The 26,771-nt window shown below is 41.9% G+C and overlaps 1 protein-coding gene across 3 annotated transcripts in view; it reads right to left on the bottom strand.

Annotated features, from left to right (window-relative positions):
* Positions 1–26,771, bottom strand: part of Cht10 (Chitinase 10) — a 45,248-nt gene that overhangs the window by 2,185 nt on the left and 16,292 nt on the right. For all 3 annotated transcript variants that reach the window (XM_017233784.3, XM_070276766.1, XM_070276765.1), the window contains exon 7: positions 17,580–17,781. In XM_017233784.3, coding sequence (XP_017089273.2) covers positions 17,580–17,781 — 202 coding nt within the window. The remainder of the gene's footprint in view (positions 1–17,579; positions 17,782–26,771) is intronic.

Here is a 26,771-nt window from a genome sequence, read left to right as displayed (position 1 = left end):
GGTAAGGTCAAATCAAGCGAAAAAAGCCATGTTTTTGTGATATTTTTCCTGACGACACAGTTAAAATTTATTTATTCAACCAACGGTATATTAAAGTATGACATTTAAAGAATGTTCTATCAAATTTTTACAAAACAATATTTAAAAATATGGCAATGGTAGCAATTGTCCGGACGTGTCGCCAAAAAAAGTTGAATTGCGGTGCCCCTCATAACTCGGTGCTGGATCATTTGTAATCAAAAAATGAAAATTCATTCGTTAGATAATAGTTCGCCACAGGTAACGCTGTAAAGGTTTTTTGAAAATTGCAATTTTTTAATTTTTTCGAAGACTTTGAAGTGAAAAACTCAATTTTTTGGGAAAAAAATCGGTTAATTTGTCATTGCGAAATCAAAATTATAAAAAAAAAAAAACAAAAAAAAACTCGACAGCGTTACCTCGTAAAATATGTACAGAAATAGTGTTTTAAATTTCAAAAGGATCGGTGCAGTAGTTGTGAAGCTATGAGGGGCACCGACTTTGAAAACGTGAGTTGTGGGAATAACGCTTTAAAGTTTTAAACAAAACAAAATCCAGTGTAAAACGTTTGCAAGCAACTTCGTCAATAACTAATAACTTCGTCAATTTTGCTCTAATTGACTTGAAATTTTGACACAATATTCTTGAGATATTATGCATTCAATTTAAAAAATAAAAAAAAAATGACAAAAAAAAAATTTAATACCTTACCCTCCCCTTAAACAAGAAAGGAAAGCTAACTTCGGGCGGAGCCGAAGTTTATATACCCTTGCAGCTAAATCCGGATATATATCGCAAACATCGGATATAGTTGGCCGATCCTTATGAAATTTGGTAGGATGGATCAAAATATAATCTGTACCAAGTTCCAGCTTTCTATCTTCAAAAACACAAAAGGTGATATTTCTACCAAATACCATTTCCGATCGTTCAGTTATATGGCAGCTATAGGATATAGTCGGCCGATCCTAATGAAATTCGGTAGGATGGATCAACTGGCCAAAAATAGAATCTTAATAAAGTTTCAGCTTTCTATCTTCAAAAAAACGAAAGTTGGGTCATTTCCGATCGTTCAGTTATATGGCAGCTATAGGATATAGTCGGCCGATCCTTATGAAATTTGGCATGTCGTATTATTTTGCCAAAAATAGCTTTCATGTCAAATTTGAACTCTCTAACTCTAAAAGCACCAAAGTTATACCATTTCCGATCAATCAGTTATATGGCAGCTATAGGATATAGTCGGCCGATCCCGGCCGTTCCGACTTATATACTGCGTGCAAAGGAAAGAAGGGTGTGTGCAAAGTTTCAAGACGATAGCTTTAAAACTGAGAGACTAGTTCGCGTAGAAACAGACAGACGGACAGACGGACAGACGGACATGCTCATATCAACTCAGGAGGTGATCCTGATCAAGAATATATATACTTTATAGGGTCGGAGATGTCTCCTTCAGTGCGTTGCACACTTTTGGACAAAATTATAATACCCTCTGCAAGGGTATAAAAATAAATAAAACAAGAAAGGAAAGCTAACTTCGGGCGGAGCCGAAGTTTATATACCCTTGCAGTTAAAACCGGATATATATCGCAAACATCGGATATAGTTGGCCGATCCTTATGGGAATAGGAATATATACTCCAATTTATTACAATACAAAATCTAAAAAAAGTCCCAAACTTCTATCTTCAAAAATACGAAAGTTGATATTTCTACCAAATACCATTTCCGATCGTTCAGTTATATGGCAGCTATAGGATATAGTCGGCCGATCCTAATGAAATTTGGTAGGTTGGATCAACTGACCAAAAATAGAGTCTGTACTAAATTCCAGCTTTCTATCTTCAAAAAAACGAAAGTTGGGTCATTTCCGATCGTTCAGTTATATGACAGCTATAGGATATAGTCGGCCGATCCTTATGAAATTTGGCATGTCGTAATGTTTTGCCAAAAATAGCTCTTGTGTCAAATTCGAACTCTCTAACTTTAAAAATACCAAAGTTATACCATTTCCGATCAATCAGTTATATGGCAGCTATAGGATATAGTCGGCCGATCCGGGCCGTTCCGACTTATATACTGCGTGCAAAGGAAAGAAGGGTGTGTGCAAAGTTTCAAGACGATAGCTTTAAAACTGAGAGACTAGTTTGCGTAGAAACAGACAGACGGACAGACAGACAGACGGACAGACGGACAGACGGACAGACGGACATGCTCATATCAACTCAGGAGGTGATCCTGATCAAGAATATATATACTTTATAGGGTCGGAGACGTCTCCTTCACTGCGTTGCACACTTTTGGACAAAATTATAATACCCTCTGCAAGGGTATAAAAATTCTTGCCCCTATTCAAGTTACTAAGTTAGTTCTTGAAAACATTCTAAATACAAATTCCAAAGATTGAGTTTCAAGGGATTTGACCCATGTAAACACGAGATAAGCAGCATAGTTTAAAACCGTTCCCCTGTAGCCTAACACAACTACATAAGTGGTGCGTTGTCGCACTTAAGAAAGGGTCGCATAGCAGGTCAGCTTGCAGTGCGTTGATAAGTAGTTTTAAATAGGTTAAAGATTTTCATGTATCCTACTTATAAAGGAACTACCAAATAAAATCAGTTTCTAAACACAATTCATTGGAGTACGACCTTATTTTGGGGCTCCTCTTAACATTGTATATAAAATTTCTAAAGATAGAGTTTTAAGGGAACGGACCCATGGAAATACGAGACAAACAGTATGGTCTAAAACCGATGCTGTGCAGCCTACACAAATACATAAGTGGTGCGCTTATCGCAAGGGTCGCATAGCAGGTCTGCGTGCAGTGCGTTGATAAGTAGTTTTAAATAGATTTAAGATTTTCATGTATCTTTCTTATAAGAATTTTACAAAAAAAAAAAAAACAAAAAAAAAGAAATTCATTGGAGTAAGACCTTTATTTGGGGCTCCTCTTAACAATAAGTGATAGAACTATCCGATTTGGAACGTGGATCCGTACGATATCCCCGCAGATCCCCCACATCTGGAAGCTTGCTTTCGAAGAAACCATGGAACCACATCTGGATACCACATCTGGAAGCTTGCTTTCGAAGAAACCATAATACCACATCTGGAAGCTTGCTTTCGAAGAAACCATGGAACCATCGAACAATTGAACAGATTAACATCCGAAATACGCTCAGCCTTCGAACAGCGAGAATACTGCAGCGCTATTTTCCTCGACGTATCTCAAGCTTTCGACCGAGTTTGGCTCATCGGACTCATGCACAAAATTAAAACGTATTTGCCAACATACACCCACAAGCTACTGGAATCATACCTCTACAATAGGGTATTCTCAGTAAGATGCAACGCAGCTACTTCGGGCGACTACACCATCGAAGCTGGAGTTCCACAAGGAAGCGCACTCGGCCCGTGTCTATATGTTTTGTATACTGCGGATATCCCTACGAGCGCACAACTAACAACATCAACGTTCGCCGACGATACAGCTATCCTTAGTCGCTCCAGATGCCCAACGCAGGCAAAAATCCAACTGAAATTTGGCATGTCGTATTATTTTGCCAAAAATAGCTCTCATGTCAAATTTGAACTCTCTAACTCTAAAAACACCAAAGTTATACCATTTCCGATCAATCAGTTATATGGCAGCTATAGGATATAGTCGGCCGATCCCGGCCGTTCCGACTTATATACTGCGTGCAAAGGAAAGAAGGGTGTGTGCAAAGTTTCAAGACGATAGCTTTAAAACTGAGAGATTAGTTTGCGTTAAAACAGACAGACGGACAGACGCACATGCTTATATCAACTTAGGAGGTGATCCTGATTTAAAATATATAATCAGACCTTATAAGGTCGGAGATGTCTTCTTTACTGCCTGCCATCCAACCCTTGCAATTAATATAGGATATACATACATACATCGCGAATATCGGATATAGTTGGCAGAGCGTTTTAAGAATTTTATTTTAAAATGCTTAAAAACTTTAATTTAAAAGTTTAATTACACCAATCCACGTTATATAAAGCATTTCTTAAGGGTTCTTAACCAATTTATAAAAAACTTTGAGCCAAGAGCAAATTTTCAAGCAACTCTGACAGGCCCGGCATAAATCAGCGGTCAGCTTTGTCTGTTCGGATTGGTATACGAACTACCGAACTGAGCGGACGTGCTTTGTCCGAGCTCCGGGAAAACTGCACCATAATACAGCTAATCAAAAAAACTGGGGTAACCCAATATAAGCGAAAAAACGCTAAACTACAATTTACTAAAAGCGACAGACAAGCTTTTTATAACAGTTGTGATGTGCTAAACCAAAACTAGTGCATTGTTAAAAAAAAAAGTAAGTGCCACGCAATGAGCTCATTGAGCAACGATCAAAAGAACGAGCGTAGAAGTTCAGTGAACCAAAGAAGCGGCTTCTACTCCTACTTTTCAACCCGCGATACCGAAGTGGAAAAATCGGCGATTAAGAGCAACCCGGCTTTACTGACCGCCGAAACCCAAAGGGCACGGTCTTTCTCATTCGCTCTGCTCACTCCGACTCCCTCGTCATGGAGTTCGCAGTGTAAAACCCCCCCTCCAATATCGGAAACAAATTTCGCACCAACAACTAGCCGGGCTAAAATTTCTGCAATCACAGCGACAACCACTGCAACTCAAAGTACCGCGACGTCAACGACTACAGCGAGTACAAAAACAACAGCTTCGGAAAGTGCCAAAGCGGCCACGGCCACACAGACTGGAATGGATCGCTACATCCAAATTAAGTGCAAGCTTAGACCGCAAGATTTAGACAGATCCACTACTAACAGATTTGCCCTACTGGCGAAGGTTGAGGAAAACCAACCAGCCCAAGACACCGCAAGAAAAACCCAAGCCCCCTCTAATCTATATTAGGGAAAAAAGCTCGAGTGCCCTGGTCAACAAAATTGCGTCGTTGATCGGGAACGGTGACAACTTTCATGTTGTTCCGCTTATTAAAGGGAACATCCATGAAACAAAGGTGCAAACCAAGACTGAAGAGCGCTTCCGAATCGTGTCCGAATATCTGGACACTGAACAGAAAAACTATTACACGTACCAGCTGAGAAGCAGTAAGGGCCTAAAAGTGTTAGTAAATGGAATAGAACCTGATGTTACCGCCGCGGAAATAAAAACCACCCTTAAAGAAAAGGGCTTCGCAGCCAAGAATGTTATTAACATTCTAAATAAAGATAAAAAGCCACAACCCCTCTTCAAGGTCGAGCTCGAGCCAGAAAGCAGGTCGCTGAAGAAGAACGAAGTCCACCCAATCTACAACCTGCAATATCTTTTGCATCGGAAAATCACTATTGAAGAGCCACATAAACGCAACGGTCCAGTGCAATGCACTAACTGTCAAGAGTATGGACACACAAGGTCTTACTGTACACTTCGGGCTGTCTGTGTAGCCTGCGGGGACGCCCACAAGTCCGCTTGCTGCACTACAAACAAGGACAGTACCGTGAAGAAATGTGGAAACCGCGGAGGCAGCCATACAGCAAACTATAGAGGATGTATGGTGTATAAGGAGTTAAAGAGTCGCATGCGTCAAGCGACCGCAACGCGCAACCAAAATCCACAGAATGCGTACATTGCGTCAAAAACTACGCCAGACGTCTTCTTCGCCAAAGCTGCGATATCCTCATTCGGTCCACTAAAAACCACCAACGGCTTCTCCTACGCCGATGCTCTACGATCTGGAAGGGAAATTCCAATTCAGCCTAACTCTCAAAGCGCTCAACAGGCCCCAGAACAGCCACACAGCAAAATGGAACTATGATGCTTACCCTCCAACAAAGTATGATGGAGCTTATGTCATTCATGAAAACGACCATGCAAACGCTTGTTCAAAACCAAAACATGGTGATACAGCTGCTCGTAGCACAACAGTCTAAATAATCTATGCAGGCGCTACGAATATCAATGTGGAACGCCAATGGTGTCTCACGGCATAAACTAGAATTATCACAATTCTTAACCGAAAACCATATTGACGTTATGCTACTGGTGGAAACGCATCTTACAAGCAAATACAACTTTCTTATAAGAGGCTACACAATGTACCGCACAGATCATCCAGATGGGAAAGCCCACGGCGGAACTGGAGTTCTAATCAGAGAACGCATTAAACACCACTTTCACAAAAGGTTTGCAACAAACGTCTTGCAGGCCACATCGATACAAATTTAGTCAAGCAACGGAATCCTTTCAATCGCTGCCGTTTACTGCCCTCCTCGTTTGTCAATCTCGGAAGGACAATTTATGGACTTCTACAATTCACTTGGGGATCGATTTATAGCCGCAGGAGACTACAACGCCAAACATACGCACTGGGATCACGTCTAGTGACTCCCAAAGGAGGACAATTGTACAATGCAATTATAAATGTGAAAAATAAACTGGACCACGTTTCCCCTGGAAGTCCCACATACTGGCCAACAGACTCACGAAAGCTCCCAGACCTTATTGATTTTGCAGTGACAAAAAACATACCTCGCAATCTAATAAGTGCCAAAGCAGTCTCGGACTTATCATCAGACCACTCGCCTGTGCTTCTCACGCTTCTTCAAAGCCCAGAAATACCCGAACACCCCTTCAGTCTGACGACGCCAAAAATGAACTGGCTAAAATACAAAAAGTACGTGAGTGCCCACATAGAACTCGCCCCGGAATTTAACATGGAATCGGACATCGACTACACTACGAGCGCCCTGGAAGAAGTACTCGTTGCGGCAGCTAAAATCTCTACTCCTCATAGGAAAGATGTAGACCTAAACAAACACTTCAAATCTAATCAGCAAATCGAACAGCTCGTGCGAGAAAAGAGGCGCACGCGTCGTGATTGGAAAAACAGCAGATCACCAGCTTCAAAACAACGCCTTAAGGAAGCAACCCGATCACTCGACCAGGCTCTTCACCAACAGGAAGAAAATGCACAGCTGAGGTACATCCAGAATCTCTCGCCAACAAGCCCACCCAAATCTTAGCGCCCCAATTGAAACGACCACCCCGATAAGAAACTCTTCGGGATGCTGTGCTCGCAGCGACGAAGACCGAGCTGAAACATTCGCCACACATCTTCAAAGTGTCTTCCAGCTAAACCCAGCCTAAAATTCATTCCTCCTGCCAGAAATTCAGCCACAGTCCTCCCCTCAGCCAGCCGCACCTTGATTCCGGCCGAACAAAATCGAAAAAGTCATAAGAGGGCTGAAACCAAAAAAGGCTCCCGGTGGTGACATATTGACCCCAAAGATGCTGATCGAACTTCTATCTTGTTTGTCTAAATTGTTTGAAAAATGCTTGTTAACTCGCATAATACCACATCTGGAAGCTTGCTTTCGAAGAAACCATGGAACCACATCTGGATACCACATCTGGAAGCTTGCTTTCGAAGAAACCATAATACCACATCTGGAAGCTTGCTTTCGAAGAAACCATGGAACCATCGAACAATTGAACAGATTAACATCCGAAATACGCTCAGCCTTCGAACAGCGAGAATACTGCAGCGCTATTTTCCTCGACGTATCTCAAGCTTTCGACCGAGTTTGGCTCATCGGACTCATGCACAAAATTAAAACGTATTTGCCAACATACACCCACAAGCTACTGGAATCATACCTCTACAATAGGGTATTCTCAGTAAGATGCAACGCAGCTACTTTGGGCGACTACACCATCGAAGCTGGAGTTCCACAAGGAAGCGCACTCGGCCCGTGTCTATATTTTTTGTATACTGCGGATATCCCTACGAGCGCACAACTAACAACATCAACGTTCGCCGACGATACAGCTATCCTTAGTCGCTCCAGATGCCCAACGCAGGCAACAATCCAACTGAAATTTGGCATGTCGTATTATTTTGCCAAAAATAGCTCTCATGTCAAATTTGAACTCTCTAACTCTAAAAACACCAAAGTTATACCATTTCCGATCAATCAGTTATATGGCAGCTATAGGTTCCGACTTATATAGACTTATATACTATATAAGTTCCGACTTATATACTGCGTGCAAAGGAAAGAAGGGTGTGTGCAAAGTTTCAAGACGATAGCTTTAAAACTGAGAGATTAGTTTGCGTTAAAACAGACAGACGGACAGACGCACATGCTTATATCAACTTAGGAGGTGATCCTGATTTAAAATATATAATCAGACCTTATAAGGTCGGAGATGTCTTCTTTACTGCCTGCCATCCAACCCTTGCAATTAATATAGGATATACATACATACATCGCGAATATCGGATATAGTTGGCAGAGCGTTTTAAGAATTTTATTTTAAAATGCTTAAAAACTTTAATTTAAAAGTTTAATTACACCAATCCACGTTATATGAAGCATTTCTTAAGGGTTCTTAACCAATTTATAAAAAACTTTGAGCCAAGAGCAAATTTTCAAGCAACTCTGACAGGCCCGGCATAAATCAGCGGTCAGCTTTGTCTGTTCGGATTGGTATACGAACTACCGAACTGAGCGGACGTGCTTTGTCCGAGCTCCGGGAAAACTGCACCATAATACAGCTAATCAAAAAAACTGGGGTAACCCAATATAAGCGAAAAAACGCTAAACTACAATTTACTAAAAGCGACAGACAAGCTTTTTATAACAGTTGTGATGTGCTAAACCAAAACTAGTGCATTGTTAAAAAAAAAAGTAAGTGCCACGCAATGAGCTCATTGAGCAACGATCAAAAGAACGAGCGTAGAAGTTCAGTGAACCAAAGAAGCGGCTTCTACTCCTACTTTTCAACCCGCGATACCGAAGTGGAAAAATCGGCGATTAAGAGCAACCCGGCTTTACTGACCGCCGAAACCCAAAGGGCACGGTCTTTCTCATTCGCTCTGCTCACTCCGACTCCCTCGTCATGGAGTTCGCAGTGTAAAACCCCCCCTCCAATATCGGAAACAAATTTCGCACCAACAACTAGCCGGGCTAAAATTTCTGCAATCACAGCGACAACCACTGCAACTCAAAGTACCGCGACGTCAACGACTACAGCGAGTACAAAAACAACAGCTTCGGAAAGTGCCAAAGCGGCCACGGCCACACAGACTGGAATGGATCGCTACATCCAAATTAAGTGCAAGCTTAGACCGCAAGATTTAGACAGATCCACTACTAACAGATTTGCCCTACTGGCGAAGGTTGAGGAAAACCAACCAGCCCAAGACACCGCAAGAAAAACCCAAGCCCCCTCTAATCTATATTAGGGAAAAAAGCTCGAGTGCCCTGGTCAACAAAATTGCGTCGTTGATCGGGAACGGTGACAACTTTCATGTTGTTCCGCTTATTAAAGGGAACATCCATGAAACAAAGGTGCAAACCAAGACTGAAGAGCGCTTCCGAATCGTGTCCGAATATCTGGACACTGAACAGAAAAACTATTACACGTACCAGCTGAGAAGCAGTAAGGGCCTACAAGTGTTAGTAAATGGAATAGAACCTGATGTTACCGCCGCGGAAATAAAAACCACCCTTAAAGAAAAGGGCTTCGCAGCCAAGAATGTTATTAACATTCTAAATAAAGATAAAAAGCCACAACCCCTCTTCAAGGTCGAGCTCGAGCCAGAAAGCAGGTCGCTGAAGAAGAACGAAGTCCACCCAATCTACAACCTGCAATATCTTTTGCATCGGAAAATCACTATTGAAGAGCCACATAAACGCAACGGTCCAGTGCAATGTACTAACTGTCAAGAGTATGGACACACAAGGTCTTACTGCACACTTCGGGCTGTCTGTGTAGTCTGCGAGGACGTCCGCTTGCTGCACTACAAACAAGGACAGTACCGTGAAGAAATGTGGAAACCGCGGAGGCAGCCATACAGCAAACTATAGAGGATGTATGGTGTATAAGGAGTTAAAGAGTCGCATGCGTCAAGCGACCGCAACGCGCAACCAAAATCCACAGAATGCGTACATTGCGTCAAAAACTACGCCAGACGTCTTCTTCGCCAAAGCTGCGATATCCTCATTCGGTCCACTAAAAACCACCAACGGCTTCTCCTACGCCGATGCTCTACGATCTGGAAGGGAAATTCCAATTCAGCCTAACTCTCAAAGCGCTCAACAGGCCCCAGAACAGCCACACAGCAAAATGGAAACTATGATGCTTACCCTCCAACAAAGTATGATGGAGCTTATGTCATTCATGAAAACGACCATGCAAACGCTTGTTCAAAACCAAAACATGGTGATACAGCTGCTCGTAGCACAACAGTCTAAATAATCTATGCAGGCGCTACGAATATCAATGTGGAACGCCAATGGTGTCTCACGGCATAAACTAGAATTATCACAATTCTTAACCGAAAACCATATTGACGTTATGCTACTGGTGGAAACGCATCTTACAAGCAAATACAACTTTCTTATAAGAGGCTACACAATGTACCGCACAGATCATCCAGATGGGAAAGCCCACGGCGGAACTGGAGTTCTAATCAGAGAACGCATTAAACACCACTTTCACAAAAGGTTTGCATCAAACGTCTTGCAGGCCACATCGATACAAATTTAGTCAAGCAACGGAATCCTTTCAATCGCTGCCGTTTACTGCCCTCCTCGTTTGTCAATCTCGGAAGGACAATTTATGGTACAATTCACTTGGGGATCGATTTATAGCCGCAGGAGACTACAACGCCAAACATACGCACTGGGATCACGTCTAGTGACTCCCAAAGGAAGACAATTGTACAATGCAATTATAAATGTGAAAAATAAACTGGACCACGTTTCCCCTGGAAGTCCCACATACTGGCCAACAGACTCACGAAAGCTCCCAGACCTTATTGATTTTGCAGTGACAAAAAACATACCTCGCAATCTAATAAGTGCCAAAGCAGTCTCGGACTTATCATCAGACCACTCGCCTGTGCTTCTAACGCTTCTTCAAAGCCCAGAAATAACCGAACACCCCTTCAGCCTGACGACGCCAAAAACGAACTGGCTAAAATACAAAAAGTACGTGAGTGCCCACATAGAATTCGCCCCGGAATTTAACATGGAATCGGACATCGACTGCACTACGAGCGCCCTGGAAGAAGTACTCGTTGCGGCAGCTAAAATCTCTACTCCTCATAGGAAAGATGTAGACCTAAACAAACACTTCAAATCTAATCAGCAAATCGAACAGCTCGTGCGAGAAAAGAGGCGCTCGCGTCGTGATTGGAAAAACAGCAGATCACCAGCTTCAAAACAACGCCTTAAGGAAGCAACCCGATCACTCGACCAGGCTCTTCACCAACAGGAAGAAAATGCACAGCTGAGGTACATCCAGAATCTCTCGCCAACAAGCCCACCCAAATCTTAGCGCCCCAATTGAAACGACCACCCCGATAAGAAACTCTTCGGGATGCTGTGCTCGCAGCGACGAAGACCGAGCTGAAACATTCGCCACACATCTTCAAAGTGTCTTCCAGCTAAACCCAGCCTAAAATTCATTCCTCCTGCCAGAAATTCAGCCACAGTCCTCCCCTCAGCCAGCCGCACCTTGATTCCGGCCGAACAAAATCGAAAAAGTCATAAGAGGGCTGAAACCAAAAAAGGCTCCCGGTGGTGACATATTGACCCCAAAGATGCTGATCGAACTTCCAAAATGCGCTATAGAGGTCGTCTGCAAACTATTTAATGGAATCATTAATCTTGGCTATTTACCAAAAAAGTGGAAGAAATCCATCATTATAATGATACCGAAGCCTGGAAAAGACCACACAATTCCGTCATCATACAGACCAATAAGCCTTCTATCTTGTTTGTCTAAATTGTTTGAAAAATGCTTGTTAACTCGCATAATACCACATCTGGAAGCTTGCTTTCGAAGAAACCATGGAACCATCGAACAATTGAACAGATTAACATCCGAAATACGCTAAGCCTTCGAACAGCGAGAATACTGCAGCGCTATTTTCCTCGACGTATCTCAAGCTTTCGACCGAGTTTGGCTCATCGGACTCATGCACAAAATTAAAACGTATTTGCCAACATACACCCACAAGCTACTGGAATCATACCTCTACAATAGGGTATTCTCAGTAAGATGCAACGCAGCTACTTCGGGCGACTACACCATCGAAGCTGGAGTTCCACAAGGAAGCGCACTCGGCCCGTGTCTATATGTTTTGTATACTGCGGATATCCCTACGAGCGCACAACTAACAACATCAACGTTCGCCGACGATACAGCTATCCTTAGTCGCTCCAGATGCCCAACGCAGGCAAAAATCCAACTGAAATTTGGCATGTCGTATTATTTTGCCAAAAATAGCTCTCATGTCAAATTTGAACTCTCTAACTCTAAAAACACCAAAGTTATACCATTTCCGATCAATCAGTTATATGGCAGCTATAGGATATAGTCGGCCGATCCCGGCCGTTCCGACTTATATACTGCGTGCAAAGGAAAGAAGGGTGTGTGCAAAGTTTCAAGACGATAGCTTTAAAACTGAGAGATTAGTTTGCGTTAAAACAGACAGACGGACAGACGCACATGCTTATATCAACTTAGGAGGTGATCCTGATTTAAAATATATAATCAGACCTTATAAGGTCGGAGATGTCTTCTTTACTGCCTGCCATCCAACCCTTGCAATTAATATAGGATATACATACATACATACATCGCGAATATCGGATATAGTTGGCAGAGCGTTTTAAGAATTTTATTTTAAAATGCTTAAAAACTTTAATTTAAAAGTTTAATTACACCAATCCACGTTATATAAAGCATTTCTTAAGGGTTCTTAACCAATTTATAAAAAACTTTGAGCCAAGAGCAAATTTTCAAGCAACTCTGACAGGCCCGGCATAAATCAGCGGTCAGCTTTGTCTGTTCGGATTGGTATACGAACTACCGAACTGAGCGGACGTGCTTTGTCCGAGCTCCGGGAAAACTGCACCATAATACAGCTAATCAAAAAAACTGGGGTAACCCAATATAAGCGAAAAAACGCTAAACTACAATTTACTAAAAGCGACAGACAAGCTTTTTATAACAGTTGTGATGTGCTAAACCAAAACTAGTGCATTGTTAAAAAAAAAAGTAAGTGCCACGCAATGAGCTCATTGAGCAACGATCAAAAGAACGAGCGTAGAAGTTCAGTGAACCAAAGAAGCGGCTTCTACTCCTACTTTTCAACCCGCGATACCGAAGTGGAAAAATCGGCGATTAAGAGCAACCCGGCTTCACTGACCGCCGAAACCCAAAGGGCACGGTCTTTCTCATTCGCTCTGCTCACTCCGACTCCCTCGTCATGGAGTTCGCAGTGTAAAACCCCCCCTCCAATATCGGAAACAAATTTCGCACCAACAACTAGCCGGGCTAAAATTTCTGCAGCAGCGACAACCACTGCAACTCAAAGTACCGCGACGTCAACGACTACAGCGAGTACAAAAACAAAAGCTTCGGAAAGTGCCAAAGCGGCCACGGCCACACAGACTGGAATGGATCGCTACATCTAAATTAAGTGCAAGCTTAGACCGCAAGATTTAGACAGATCCACTACTAACAGATTTGCCCTACTGGCGAAGGTTGAGGAAAACCAACCAGCCCAAGACACCGCAAGAAAAACCCAAGCCCCCTCTAATCTATATTAGGGAAAAAAGCTCGAGTGCCCTGGTCAACAAAATTGCGTCGTTGATCGGGAACGGTGACAACTTTCATGTTGTTCCGCTTATTAAAGGGAACATCCATGAAACAAAGGTGCAAACCAAGACTGAAGAGCGCTTCCGAATCGTGTCCGAATATCTGGACACTGAACAGAAAAACTATTACACGTACCAGCTGAGAAGCAGTAAGGGCCTAAAAGTGTTAGTAAATGGAATAGAACCTGATGTTACCGCCGCGGAAATAAAAACCACCCTTAAAGAAAAGGGCTTCGCCGCCAAGAATGTTATTAACATTCTAAATAAAGATAAAAAGCCACAACCCCTCTTCAAGGTCGAGCTCGAGCCAGAAAGCAGGTCGCTGAAGAAGAACGAAGTCCACCCAATCTACAACCTGCAATATCTTTTGCATCGGAAAATCACTATTGAAGAGCCACATAAACGCAACGGTCCAGTGCAATGCACTAACTGTCAAGAGTATGGACACACAAGGTCTTACTGTACACTTCGGGCTGTCTGTGTAGCCTGCGGGGACGCCCACAAGTCCGCTTGCTGCACTACAAACAAGGACAGTACCGTGAAGAAATGTGGAAACCGCGGAGGCAGCCATACAGCAAACTATAGAGGATGTATGGTGTATAAGGAGTTAAAGAGTCGCATGCGTCAAGCGACCGCAACGCGCAACCAAAATCCACAGAATGCGTACATTGCGTCAAAAACTACGCCAGACGTCTTCTTCGCCAAAGCTGCGATATCCTCATTCGGTCCACTAAAAACTACCAACGGCTTCTCCTACGCCGATGCTCTACGATCTGGAAGGGAAATTCCAATTCAGCCTAACTCTCAAAGCGCTCAACAGTCCCCAGAACAGCCACACAGCAAAATGGAAACTATGATGCTTACCCTCCAACAAAGTATGATGGAGCTTATGTCATTCATGAAAACGACCATGCAAACGCTTGTTCAAAACCAAAACATGGTGATACAGCTGCTCGTAGCACAACAGTCTAAATAATCTATGCAGGCGCTACGAATATCAATGTGGAACGCCAATGGTGTCTCACGGCATAAACTAGAATTATCACAATTCTTAACCGAAAACCATATTGACGTTATGCTACTGGTGGAAACGCATCTTACAAGCAAATACAACTTTCTTATAAGAGGCTACACAATGTACCGCACAGATCATCCAGATGGGAAAGCCCACGGCGGAACTGGAGTTCTAATCAGAGAACGCATTAAACACCACTTTCACAAAAGGTTTGCATCAAACGTCTTGCAGGCCACATCGATACAAATTTAGTCAAGCAACGGAATCCTTTCAATCGCTGCCGTTTACTGCCCTCCTCGTTTGTCAATCTCGGAAGGACAATTTATGGACTTCTACAATTCACTTGGGGATCGATTTATAGCCGCAGGAGACTACAACGCCAAACATACGCACTGGGATCACGTCTAGTGACTCCCAAAGGAAGACAATTGTACAATGCAATTATAAATGTGAAAAATAAACTGGACCACGTTTCCCCTGGAAGTCCCACATACTGGCCAACAGACTCACGAAAGCTCCCAGACCTTATTGATTTTGCAGTGACAAAAAACATACCTCGCAATCTAATAAGTGCCAAAGCAGTCTCGGACTTATCATCAGACCACTCGCCTGTGCTTCTCACGCTTCTTCAAAGCCCAGAAATACCCGAACACCCCTTCAGTCTGACGACGCCAAAAATGAACTGGCTAAAATACAAAAAGTACGTGAGTGCCCACATAGAACTCGCCCCGGAATTTAACATGGAATCGGACATCGACTACACTACGAGCGCCCTGGAAGAAGTACTCGTTGCGGCAGCTAAAATCTCTACTCCTCATAGGAAAGATGTAGACCTAAACAAACACTTCAAATCTAATCAGCAAATCGAACAGCTCGTGCGAGAAAAGAGGCGCACGCGTCGTGATTGGAAAAACAGCAGATCACCAGCTTCAAAACAACGCCTTAAGGAAGCAACCCGATCACTCGACCAGGCTCTTCACCAACAGGAAGAAAATGCACAGCTGAGGTACATCCAGAATCTCTCGCCAACAAGCCCACCCAAATCTTAGCGCCCCAATTGAAACGACCACCCCGATAAGAAACTCTTCGGGATGCTGTGCTCGCAGCGACGAAGACCGAGCTGAAACATTCGCCACACATCTTCAAAGTGTCTTCCAGCTAAACCCAGCCTAAAATTCATTCCTCCTGCCAGAAATTCAGCCACAGTCCTCCCCTCAGCCAGCCGCACCTTGATTCCGGCCGAACAAAATCGAAAAAGTCATAAGAGGGCTGAAACCAAAAAAGGCTCCCGGTGGTGACATATTGACCCCAAAGATGCTGATCGAACTTCCAAAATGCGCTATAGAGGTCGTCTGCAAACTATTTAATGGAATCATTAATCTTGGCTATTTACCAAAAAAGTGGAAGAAATCCATCATTATAATGATACCGAAGCCTGGAAAAGACCACACAATTCCGTCATCATACAGACCAATAAGCCTTCTATCTTGTTTGTCTAAATTGTTTGAAAAATGCTTGTTAACTCGCTTGCTTTCGAAGAAACCATGGAACCATCGAACAATTGAACAGATTAACATCCGAAATACGCTCAGCCTTCGAACAGCGAGAATACTGCAGCGCTATTTTCCTCGACGTATCTCAAGCTTTCGACCGAGTTTGGCTCATCGGACTCATGCACAAAATTAAAACGTATTTGCCAACATACACCCACAAGCTACTGGAATCATACCTCTACAATAGGGTATTCTCAGTAAGATGCAACGCAGCTACTTCGGGCGACTACACCATCGAAGCTGGAGTTCCACAAGGAAGCGCACTCGGCCCGTGTCTATATGTTTTGTATACTGCGGATATCCCTACGAGCGCACAACTAACAACATCAACGTTCGCCGACGATACAGCTATCCTTAGTCGCTCCAGATGCCCAACGCAGGCAACAACCCAACTGGCTAATCATCTCACAATAGTGGAAAGGTGGCTGTCCGACTGGCGCATTAAAATAAACGAACAAAAGTGTAAACATATAACGTTTACTCTTAATAGACAAACATGCCTACCGCTTTTACGTTCACCTTGATAGACGACTTACCTGGCGCAAGCACATCGAATGAAAAAGGAGGCAGCTAAAACTGAAAGCCAGCAGCCTCCACTGGATCATAAACTCACGATCGCCACTGTGCCTGGACTGCAAGTTACTACTGTACAATTCAGTCCTTAAGCCAATCTGGACGTATGGCTCCCAGCTGTGGGGGAACGCGAGCAGCAGCAACATAGACATCATACAGCGCGCACAATCAAAAATCTTGAGAACTATCACAGGGCCACCTTGGTATGTTCGCAACGAAAACATCCACCGGGATCTGGGCATCCTCGCAGTGAAAGACGAAATCCAGAAGCAAAAAGAGTCATACAAAGAAAAACTGTCTTCGCACCCAAATTTTCTCGCTCGGGGATTGACTCGGGTTTCTAGCGTATCCCGCCTTAGACGCAACGACCTCCCAACCCAGCAATCGATTTTTAGGGCCGTCTAACTCCGTATCAGTCAATATGACTGTTAGTTAAGTTAAAAATATAAGAATTGATACACCTCTTGTTAGTCTCGCAAAGAGAAGATTCAAGAAAAAAAATCAACGTTAAAAAAAAAAACAGCTTTGTCTGTCAACTACGCCTCCAAAGCATTCCCACCCAGAACCGCATCAAGTAGTTAAATAAATCAAAAAAACCAAAGAACTGTGATTTAAAGTTTTACACATATTTTTAATAGTGAATACGTGGAATTAAAATTCATTAGATTCTAATTAATTTGCATGTATGTACATACATTGTACATACATACATTCATACATTTTTTCCAAACATTGTCATTTAAAATATCACTTACCGTTGTTCTACGAGCTCTCCATGTTGGCATATGTAATACTTATTACAATCATTTTTATGAATAACATAGTTATTTTTTTCACAGTCGATGGTGTGGTTTGGGTGCATGATATCTGGTAAAACAGCAACATTAACTTGGAAAACAGTATCATTACTTGCAACTGTGTTTGATGGGGCGGGTGTTTTTGATGAGTCTCCAGCAACTACGGAATTTATTATTTGATTATTTTATTGAAAAATCTTTAAATTATGAAAGAAAAGTATAACCTTATTCGTAAACAACATTTTCTTTACAGCAAAGTATTCATAGTATTCACAGAAATTTCAATACATGGCGCCAGTTATCCATTTCAAAGTACATAGCTATCGGCTATAAAAAAAGCGAATTCGAAAAACAAAAAGTACGGCTTCAGTCAAGTTTCCCGACTGTATTATACCCGTTACTCATCTCTTCCACCAACTCATCTCTTTAAGCATTTTACAGTTCCTTGTTTCTTTTTATTTTAGCTATCAATAATGAAACAATAATAAATAATTATTTTTATTGGTAATCACTAGGTCGACCACTAGGTAATTCCTTATGAGTAATGAGCTGGTAATAGGCAGTTTCTGTGTCCTCAACACTCGTCCGACATAATATTTACTTATACGTATGTATGTGTGTATGGGATAACCCAGCATGCAAAGTTAGGAGCGCTCCGAATTAGGTGTCTGGAAAGAGCCCTGTTTCGGAGCGTTTTCGGAGTAAACACATATTTCAGAGCGTTTTAGGAGCGTTTTTTGAGTAAACACATATTTTAGAGCGATTTCGGAGCGTTTTGGGAGCTAATGGTAAGTAAACACAAAGTAAAGGGCTCGATTAGAATAACGGACTGCAGATTCTTGCGACAAGAAAATGCTAGAAAATTTGCTCATTTTTGCTCATTACGAAACTGAAAGTCGGGAGGTTTAACACGTGAAGTGCAAGTTAAATTGAAACGTAAATATCTTTATAAATATATAAATATATTCATATATAAATAATAAAAATGAGTGATCGAAGATCAAGCCGAAATGAGTCAAAAACAAGAAAGGAAAGCTAACTTCGGGCGGAGCCGAAGTTTATATACCCTTGCAGCTAAAAGCGGATATATATCGCAAACATCGGATATAGTTGGCCGATCCTTATGAAATTTGGTAGGATGGATCAAAATATAATCTGTACCAAGTTCCAGCTTTCTATCTTCAAAAACACAAAAGTTGGGTCATTTCCGATCGTTCAGTTATATGGCAGCTATAGGATATAGTCGGCCGATCCTTATGAAATTTGGCATGTCGTATTATTTTGCCAAAATAGCTCTCATGTCAAATTTGAACTCTCTAACTCTAAAAACACCAAAGTTATACCATTTCCGATCAATCAGTTATATGGCAGCTATAGGATATAGTCGGCCGATCCCGGCCGTTCCGACTTATATACTGCGTGCAAAGGAAAGAAGGGTGTGTGCAAAGTTTCAAGACGATAGCTTTAAAACTGAGAGACTAGTTTGCGTAGAAACAGACAGACGGACAGACGGACATGCTCATATCAACTCAGGAGGTGATCCTGATCAAGAATATATATACTTTATAGGGTCGGAGATGTCTCCTTCACTGCGTTGCACACTTTTGGACAAAATTATAATACCCTCTGCAAGGGTATAAAAATAATTAATGCTCTTAGAGCTAAGCGACGCTGCAGTGAGACTCCACCGTCAGTGATGCTCAGCGAAGGAAATAAACATATAAACATAAACAAACATCCAGATAATTATATTAACCAAAATTGTATAGAAAGTGATGATGACTATTTAACTAGCGACGGTTATGATGACTGTAATAAAAAATCTTTGCGTGAGGAATTATCGAGCTGGGCAGTTTCTTTTAATATAACATTAACAGCAACAATTAAAGGTAATTATTGTATTTTAAATGCCTTTCATTAACCAATTTAATTAATATTTGTTTTTCTTTTGTTCCAGGAGCATTCAATTAAAAATTTTCGGTCAATGATAAAATATTTCCAACAATATGCGGCAAGTGGTTCCAGACTGCTTCGGATAGAGTTAAATAGTATAATAAGTCAGTAAATAAACTAAATAACAAGTAAATTTTTTATAAAAATAAGATAAAAAACTGAAAATGAAACAAAAATAAATATAATGGAAAAAATTTATAAAGTATGTTTAATGTTTAAGTTTGAATGTTTAAGTTTATATTGAATGCTATAATGTTTAATTTTTACAATTTAAATAATAAATAAAAAATGAATAAAAATGAAATCCAAATGTGTAAAAAAAGTAACTTTTTGGGGCGATTTAAGTGCCTGAAAACGCACCTAAAAGTATCTTTTAGTGCTGTTTAAAACGCACCTAAAAGTATTTTTAAGGGGTGATTTAGGTGTCTGGAAAGGCTACTTTTATGTGCGTTTTCTGAGGGCTTTCACTGCTTCATCGGAGGGTCAAAGCACCTATTTAGGAGTCAAAAAAGAGCACTTATCGGACTCTCAAATTACCATCCTTATGACGGACCATTTTCAAGGGGAAAAACGCTCTTTCCGGTATTTTTTCGGAACATTTTATGGGTGTTTTTACCCAAAATAAAGGTTAAAAAAACGCTCCAAAAACGCTCATATTGCATGCTGGATACTCTCCAACTACAGATGTTGTCCTATAAGTGGAGCTACTAATTTTGTGAATCCTGTGTAGAGGTGTATAAGTAGTCCACTTATAAGAAAATATCTTGAGTTGGAGAGTTATCCCAGATATGCGCGATATCTCCACACGAAACAAAAATTGGGTCGTTAGACCGATTTTGGAAAAATAAATTTTTGTGTTACAAAAATCTGTATTTTTATTTATTATTTTTTTTGTTCTATTTAGACTAGTTCACTATGAGGTATTTGACCACTTTATGGGGAATTTAAAATTTATTTAAAAGTTTTCAAATTAGTTCAAAACTTATTAATTAAGAATTTTTTTTTTTTTTTTTTTTTTTAACGTTGCTTTTATTTCTTGAATCTTCTCTTTGCGAGACTAACAAGAGGTGTATCAAATCTTATATTTTTAACTTAACTAACAGTCATATTGACTGATACGGAGTTAGACGGCCCTAAAAATCGATTGCTGGGTTGGGAGGTCGTTGCGTCTAAGGCGGGATACGCTAGAAACCCGAGTCAATCCCCGAGCGAGAAAATTTGGGTGCGAAGACAGTTTTTCTTTGTATGACTCTTTTTGCTTCTGGATTTCGTCTTTCACTGCGAGGATGCCCAGATCCCGGTGGATGTTTTCGTTGCGAACATACCAAGGTGCCCCTGTGATAGTTCTCAGGATTTTTGATTGTGCGCGCTGTATGATGTCTATGTTGCTGCTGCTCGCGTTCCCCCACAGCTGGGAGCCATACGTCCAGATTGGCTTTAGGACTGAATTGTACAGTAGTAGCTTGTAGTCCAGGCACAGTGGCGATCGTGAGTTTATGATCCAGTGGAGGCTGCTGGCTTTCAGTTTTAGATGCATCTTTTTGCATTCGATGTGCTTACGCCAGGTAAGTCGTCTATCAATGTGAACGCCAAGGTACGTTACGTCGTTAGCTTGAGGGATCTGCATACCGTTTAGTAAAAGCGGAGGGCATGTTTGTCTATTAAGAGTAAACGTTAGATGTTTACACTTTTGTTCGTTTATTTTAATGCGCCAGTCGGACAGCCACCTTTCCACTATTGTGAGATGATTAGCCAGTTGGGTTGTTGCCTGCGTTGGGCATCTGGAGCGACTAAGAATAGCGGTATCATCGGCGAACGTTGACGTTGTTAGTTGTGCGCTCGTAGGAATATCCGCAGTATACAAAACATATAGACACGGCCCGAGTGCGCTTCCCTGTGGAACTCCAGCTTCGGTGGTGTAGTCGCCCGAAGTAGCTGCGTTGCATCTCACTGAGAATACCCTATTGAAGAGGTATGATTCCAGTAGCTTGTGGGTGTATGTTGGCAAATACATTTTAATTTTGTGCATGAGTCCGATGAGCCAAACTCGGTCGAAAGCTTGAGATACGTCGAGGAAAATAGCGCTGCAGTATTCTCGTTGTTCGAAGGCTGAGCGTATTTCGGATGTTAATCTGTTCACTTGTTCGATGGTTCCATGGTTTCTTCGAAAGCCAAATTGGTGTGCCGGGATGATATTGCAAGCTTCCAGATGTGGTATTATGCGAGTTAATCATCAGCATCTTTGGGGTCAATAGGTCACCACCGGGAGCCTTTTTTGGTTTTAGCCCTCTTATGACTTTTTCGATTTCGTTCGGCCGGAATGGAGGTGCGGCTGGCTGAGGGGAGGACTCTGGCTGAATTACTGGCAGGAGGAATGAATTTGAGGCTGGGTTTGGCTGGAAGACACTTTGGAGATGTGTGGCGAATGTTTCAGCTCGGTCTTCGTTGCTGCGAGCCCAGCATCCCGAAGAGTTTCTTATCGGGGTGGTCGTTTCAATTGGGGCACTAAGATTTGGGTGGGCCCTCCACAGGGGGTACTTTGTGCTTGTTGGCGAGAGATTCTGGATGTACCTCAGCTGTGCATTTTCTTCCTGTTGGTGAAGAGCCTGGTCGAGTGATCGGGTTGCTTCCTTAAGGCGTTGTTTTGAAGCTGGTGATCTGCTGTTTTGCCAATCACGACGCGTGCGCCTCTTTTCTCGCACGAGCTGTTCGATTTGCTGATTAGATTTGAAGTGTTTGTTTCGGTCTACTTCTTTCCTATGAGGAGTAGAGATTTTAGCTGCCGCAACGAGTACTTCTTCCAGGGCGCTCGTAGTGTAGTCGATGTCCGATTCCATGTTAAAATCCGGGGCGAGTTCTATGTGGGCACTCACGTACTTTTTGTCGTCGTCAGACTGAAGGGGTGTTCGGTTATTTCTGGGCTTTGAAGAAGCGTTAGAAGCACAGGCGAGTGGTCTGATGATAAGTCCGAGACTGCTTTGGCACTTATTAGATTGCGAGGTATGTTTTTTGTCACTGCAAAATCAATAAGGTCTGGGAGCTTTCGTGAGTCTGTTGGCCAGTATGTGGGACTTCCAGGGGAAACGTAGTCCAGTTTATTTTTCACATTTATAATTGCATTGTACAATTGTCTTTCTTTGGGAGTCACTAGACGTGATCCCCAGTGCGTATGTTTGGCGTTGTAGTCTCCTGCGGCTATAAATCGATCCCCAAGTGAATTGTAGAAGTCCATAAATTGTCCTTCCGAGATTGAGAAGCGAGGAGGGCAGTAAACGGCAGCAATTGAAAGGATTCCGTTGCTTGACTGAATTTGTATCGATGTGGCCTGCAAGAAGTTTGTTGCAAACCTTTTGTGAAAATGGTGTTTAATTCGTTCTCTGATTAGAACTCCAGTTCCGCCGTGGGCTTTCCCATCTGGATGATCTGTGCGGTAGATTGTGTAGCCTCTTATATGAAAGTTGTATTTGCTTGTAAGATGCGTTTCCACCAGTAGCATAACGTCAATATGGTTTTCGGTCAAGAATTGTGACAATTCTAGTTTATGCCGTGAGACACCATTGGCGTTCCACATTGATATTCGTAGCGCCTGCATAGATTATTTGGACTGTTGTGCTACGAGCAGCTGTATCACCATGTTCTGGTTTTGAACAAGCGTTTGCATGGTCGTTTTCATGAATGACATAAGCTCCATCATACTTTGTTGGAGGGTAAGCATCATAGTTTCCGTTTTGCTGTGTGGCTGTTCTGGGGCCTGTTGAGCGCTTTGAGAGTTAGGCTGAATTGGAATTTCCCTTCCAGATCGTAGAGCATCGGCATAGGAGAAGCCGTTGGTGGTGTTTAGTGGACCGAATGAGGATCTCGCAGCTTTGGCGAAGAAGACGTCTGGCGTGGTTTTTGACGAAACGTACGCATTCTGTGGATTTAGGTTGCGCGTTGCGGTCGCTTGACGCATGCGACTCTTTAACTCCTTATACACAATACATCCTCTATAGTTTGCCGTATGGCTGCCTCCGCAGTTTCCACATTTCTTCACGGTACTGTCCTTGTTTGTAGTGCAGCAAGCGGACTTGTGGGCGTCCCCGCAGACTACACAGACAGCCCGAAGTGTGCAGTAAGACCTTGTGTGTCCATACTCTTGACAATTAGTGCATTGCACTGGACCGTTACGTTTATGTGGCTCTTCAACAGTGATTTTCCGATGCAAAAGATATTGCAGGTTGTAGATTGGGTGGACTTCGTTCTTCTTCAGCGACCTGCTTTCAGGCTCGAGCTCGACCTTGAAGAGGGGTTGTGGCTTTTTATCTTTATTTAGAATGTTAATAACATTCTTGGCGGCGAAGCCCTTTTCTTTAAGGGCGGTTTTTATTTCCTCGGCGGTAACATCGGGTTCTATTCCCTTTACTACCACTTGTAGGCCCTTACTGCTTTTCAGCTGGTACGTGTAATAGTTTTTCTGTACAGTGTCCAGATATTTTGACACTATTCGGAAGTGCTCTTCAGTCTTGGTTTGCACCTTTGTTTCATGGATGTTCCCTTTGATAAGCGGAACAACATGAAAGTTTTCACCGTTCCCGATCAACGACGCAATTTTGTTAACCAGGGCACTCGAGCTTTTTTCCCTAATATAGATTGGAGGGGGCTTGGGTTTTTTTGCGGTGTCTTGGGCTGGTTGGTTTTCCTCAGCCTCCGCCAGTAGGGCAAATCTGTTAGTAGTGGATCTGTCTGGTTCATTATCGTTATTCAGGACACGGTTAATTTTTGTTTTGTTGCCTGCCGGATTACTCTGCGGGCTAAGCTTGCGCTTAATTTGGATGTAGCGATCCATTCCAGTCTGTGTGGCCGTTGCCGCTTTGGCACTTTCCGAGGTTGTTGTTTTTGTACTCGCTGTAGTCGTTGACGTCGTGGTACTTTGAGTTGCAGGGGTTTTCGCTGTTGTTGCAGAAGTTGTAGCGCTGCTTGTTGTTGGTGCGAAATTTGTTTCCGATATTGGAGGGGGGGTTTTACACTGCGAACTCCATGACGCGGGAGTCGGAGTGAGCAGAGCGGGTGAGCAAGACCGTGCCCTTTGGGTTTCAGCGGTCAGTAAAGCCGGGTTGCTTTTAAGCGCCGATTTTTCCACTTCGGTATCGCGGGTTGAAAAGTAAGAGTAGAAGCCGTTTCTTTGGTTCACTGAATTTCTACGCTCGTTCTTTTGGTCGTTGCTCAATGAGCTCATTGCGTGGTACGTATTTTTTTTTTTTTCAACAATGCACTAGTTTTGGTTTAGCACATTACAACTGTTACAAAAAAAAAAAAGCTTGTCTGTCGCTTTTAATAAATTGTATTTCAGTGTCTTTTCGCTTATATTGGCGAAAATATAAGCAAAGTGAAGTTTTCCCGGAGCTCGGACAAAGCACGTCCGCTCAGATCGGTAGTTCGATTACGATTCCCCAAATTAATTAAGAATGCATTAAGAATACTTCAAACTTTGATGCTTTAACCTTAAATGTAAAATTTAATACTCTTTTATGAGAAAAACATTTGTAAAGCCAGCTGTTGCAATTGGGAGCGCTTGTGCTTAGGTTGCAATATTTTTGAAATGCCTCTACCAATTAATATTTTTATACCCTTGCAGAGGGTATTATAATTTTGGTCAAAAGTGTGCAACGCAGTGAAGGAGACATCTCCGACCCTATAAAGTATATATATTCTTGATCAGGATCACCTTCTGAGTTGATATGAGCATGTCCGTCTGTCCGTCTGTCTGTCCGTCTGTCTGTTTCTACGCAAACTAGTCTCTCAGTTTTAAAGCTATCGTCTTGAAACTTTGCACACACCCTTCTTTCTTTTGCACGCAGTATATAAGTCGGAACGGCCCGGATCGGCCGACTATATCCTATAGCTGCCATATAACTGATTGATCGGAAAAGGTATAACTTTGGTGTTTTTAAAGTTAGAGAGTTCAAATTTTAGGTGAGTGCTATTTTTGGCAAAATAATACGACATGCCAAATTTCGTAAGGATCGGCCGACTATATTCTATAGCTGCCATATAACTGAACGATCGGAAATGACCCAACTTTCGTGTTTTTGAAGATAGAAAGCTGGAACTTTGTACAGATTATATATTTGGTCAGTTGATCCGATCTACCAAATTTCATTAGGATCGGCCGACTATATCCTATAGCTGCCATATAACTGAACGATCGGAAATGGTTTTTGGTAGAAAAACCAACTTTGGTATTTTTGAAGATAGAAGCTTGAGACTTTTTTTAGATTTTGTATTGTAATAAATTGGATTATATATTCCTATTCCCATAAGGATCGGCCAACTATATCCGATGTTTGCGATATATATCCGGTTTAAACTGCAAGGGTATATAAACTTCGGCTCCGCCCGAAGTTAGCTTTCCTTTCTTGTTTTAAATGAATTCAAAAATTTTTAAAAAAGTAATGAATAGTCATTTAGCAGGTTTTTACTTTGTTTCATATTTCATTAATTGTGAATTATGGGTGTCTATACCAACACGTTATCATTTTATAAGAGCATTTTTAGCTATATTTTTAAAAATAAATTTAAACTTTGAAACGTATTTTGTAGTAAAGTGTCGTATTATTTCGCTGTAAATCTAAATATATATTGTAGCTTGTTCAAAATTGTTAAAATGTAACAAATTGGTACTATTATGTTTGTCGGGCCAGCAGAAGCCACTGTTTTAGTGGCCACGCGAGTGGTTGATATAAAATTTCCATTTTTTTCATTTTTTGTGTGAGGCGGGCTTTCTATAGCCCAAACCAAAATAATACAAACAAGAAAGGAAAGCTAACTCCGGGCGGAGCCGAAGTTGATATACCCTTGCAGTTAAAACCGGATATATATCGCAAACATTGGATACAGTGGGCCGATCCTTATGAGAATATCATAATAAAACCAATTAACTAAAAAATTAATAAAAAATCTAAAAAAAGTCCCAAGCTTCTATCTTCAAATATGCGAAAGTTGATATTTCTACCAAATACTATTTCCGATCGTTCAGTTATATGGCAGCTATAATCAGCAGCTTATAGTCGGCCGATCCTAATGAAATTTGGTAGGTTGGATCAACTGATCAAAAATAGAATCTGTACTAAATTCCAGCTTTCTATCTTCTAAAACACGAAAGTTGGGTCACTTCCGAACGTTCAGTTATATGGCAGCTATAGGATATAGTCGGCCGAT

This window comes from Drosophila bipectinata, chromosome 2L, assembly GCF_030179905.1.
Source record: "Drosophila bipectinata strain 14024-0381.07 chromosome 2L, DbipHiC1v2, whole genome shotgun sequence".
Taxonomy (NCBI): Eukaryota; Metazoa; Arthropoda; class Insecta; order Diptera; family Drosophilidae; genus Drosophila; species Drosophila bipectinata.
Note: the sequence above shows the minus strand (reverse complement) of the source record. Positions and strands in the feature narration are given on the sequence as shown.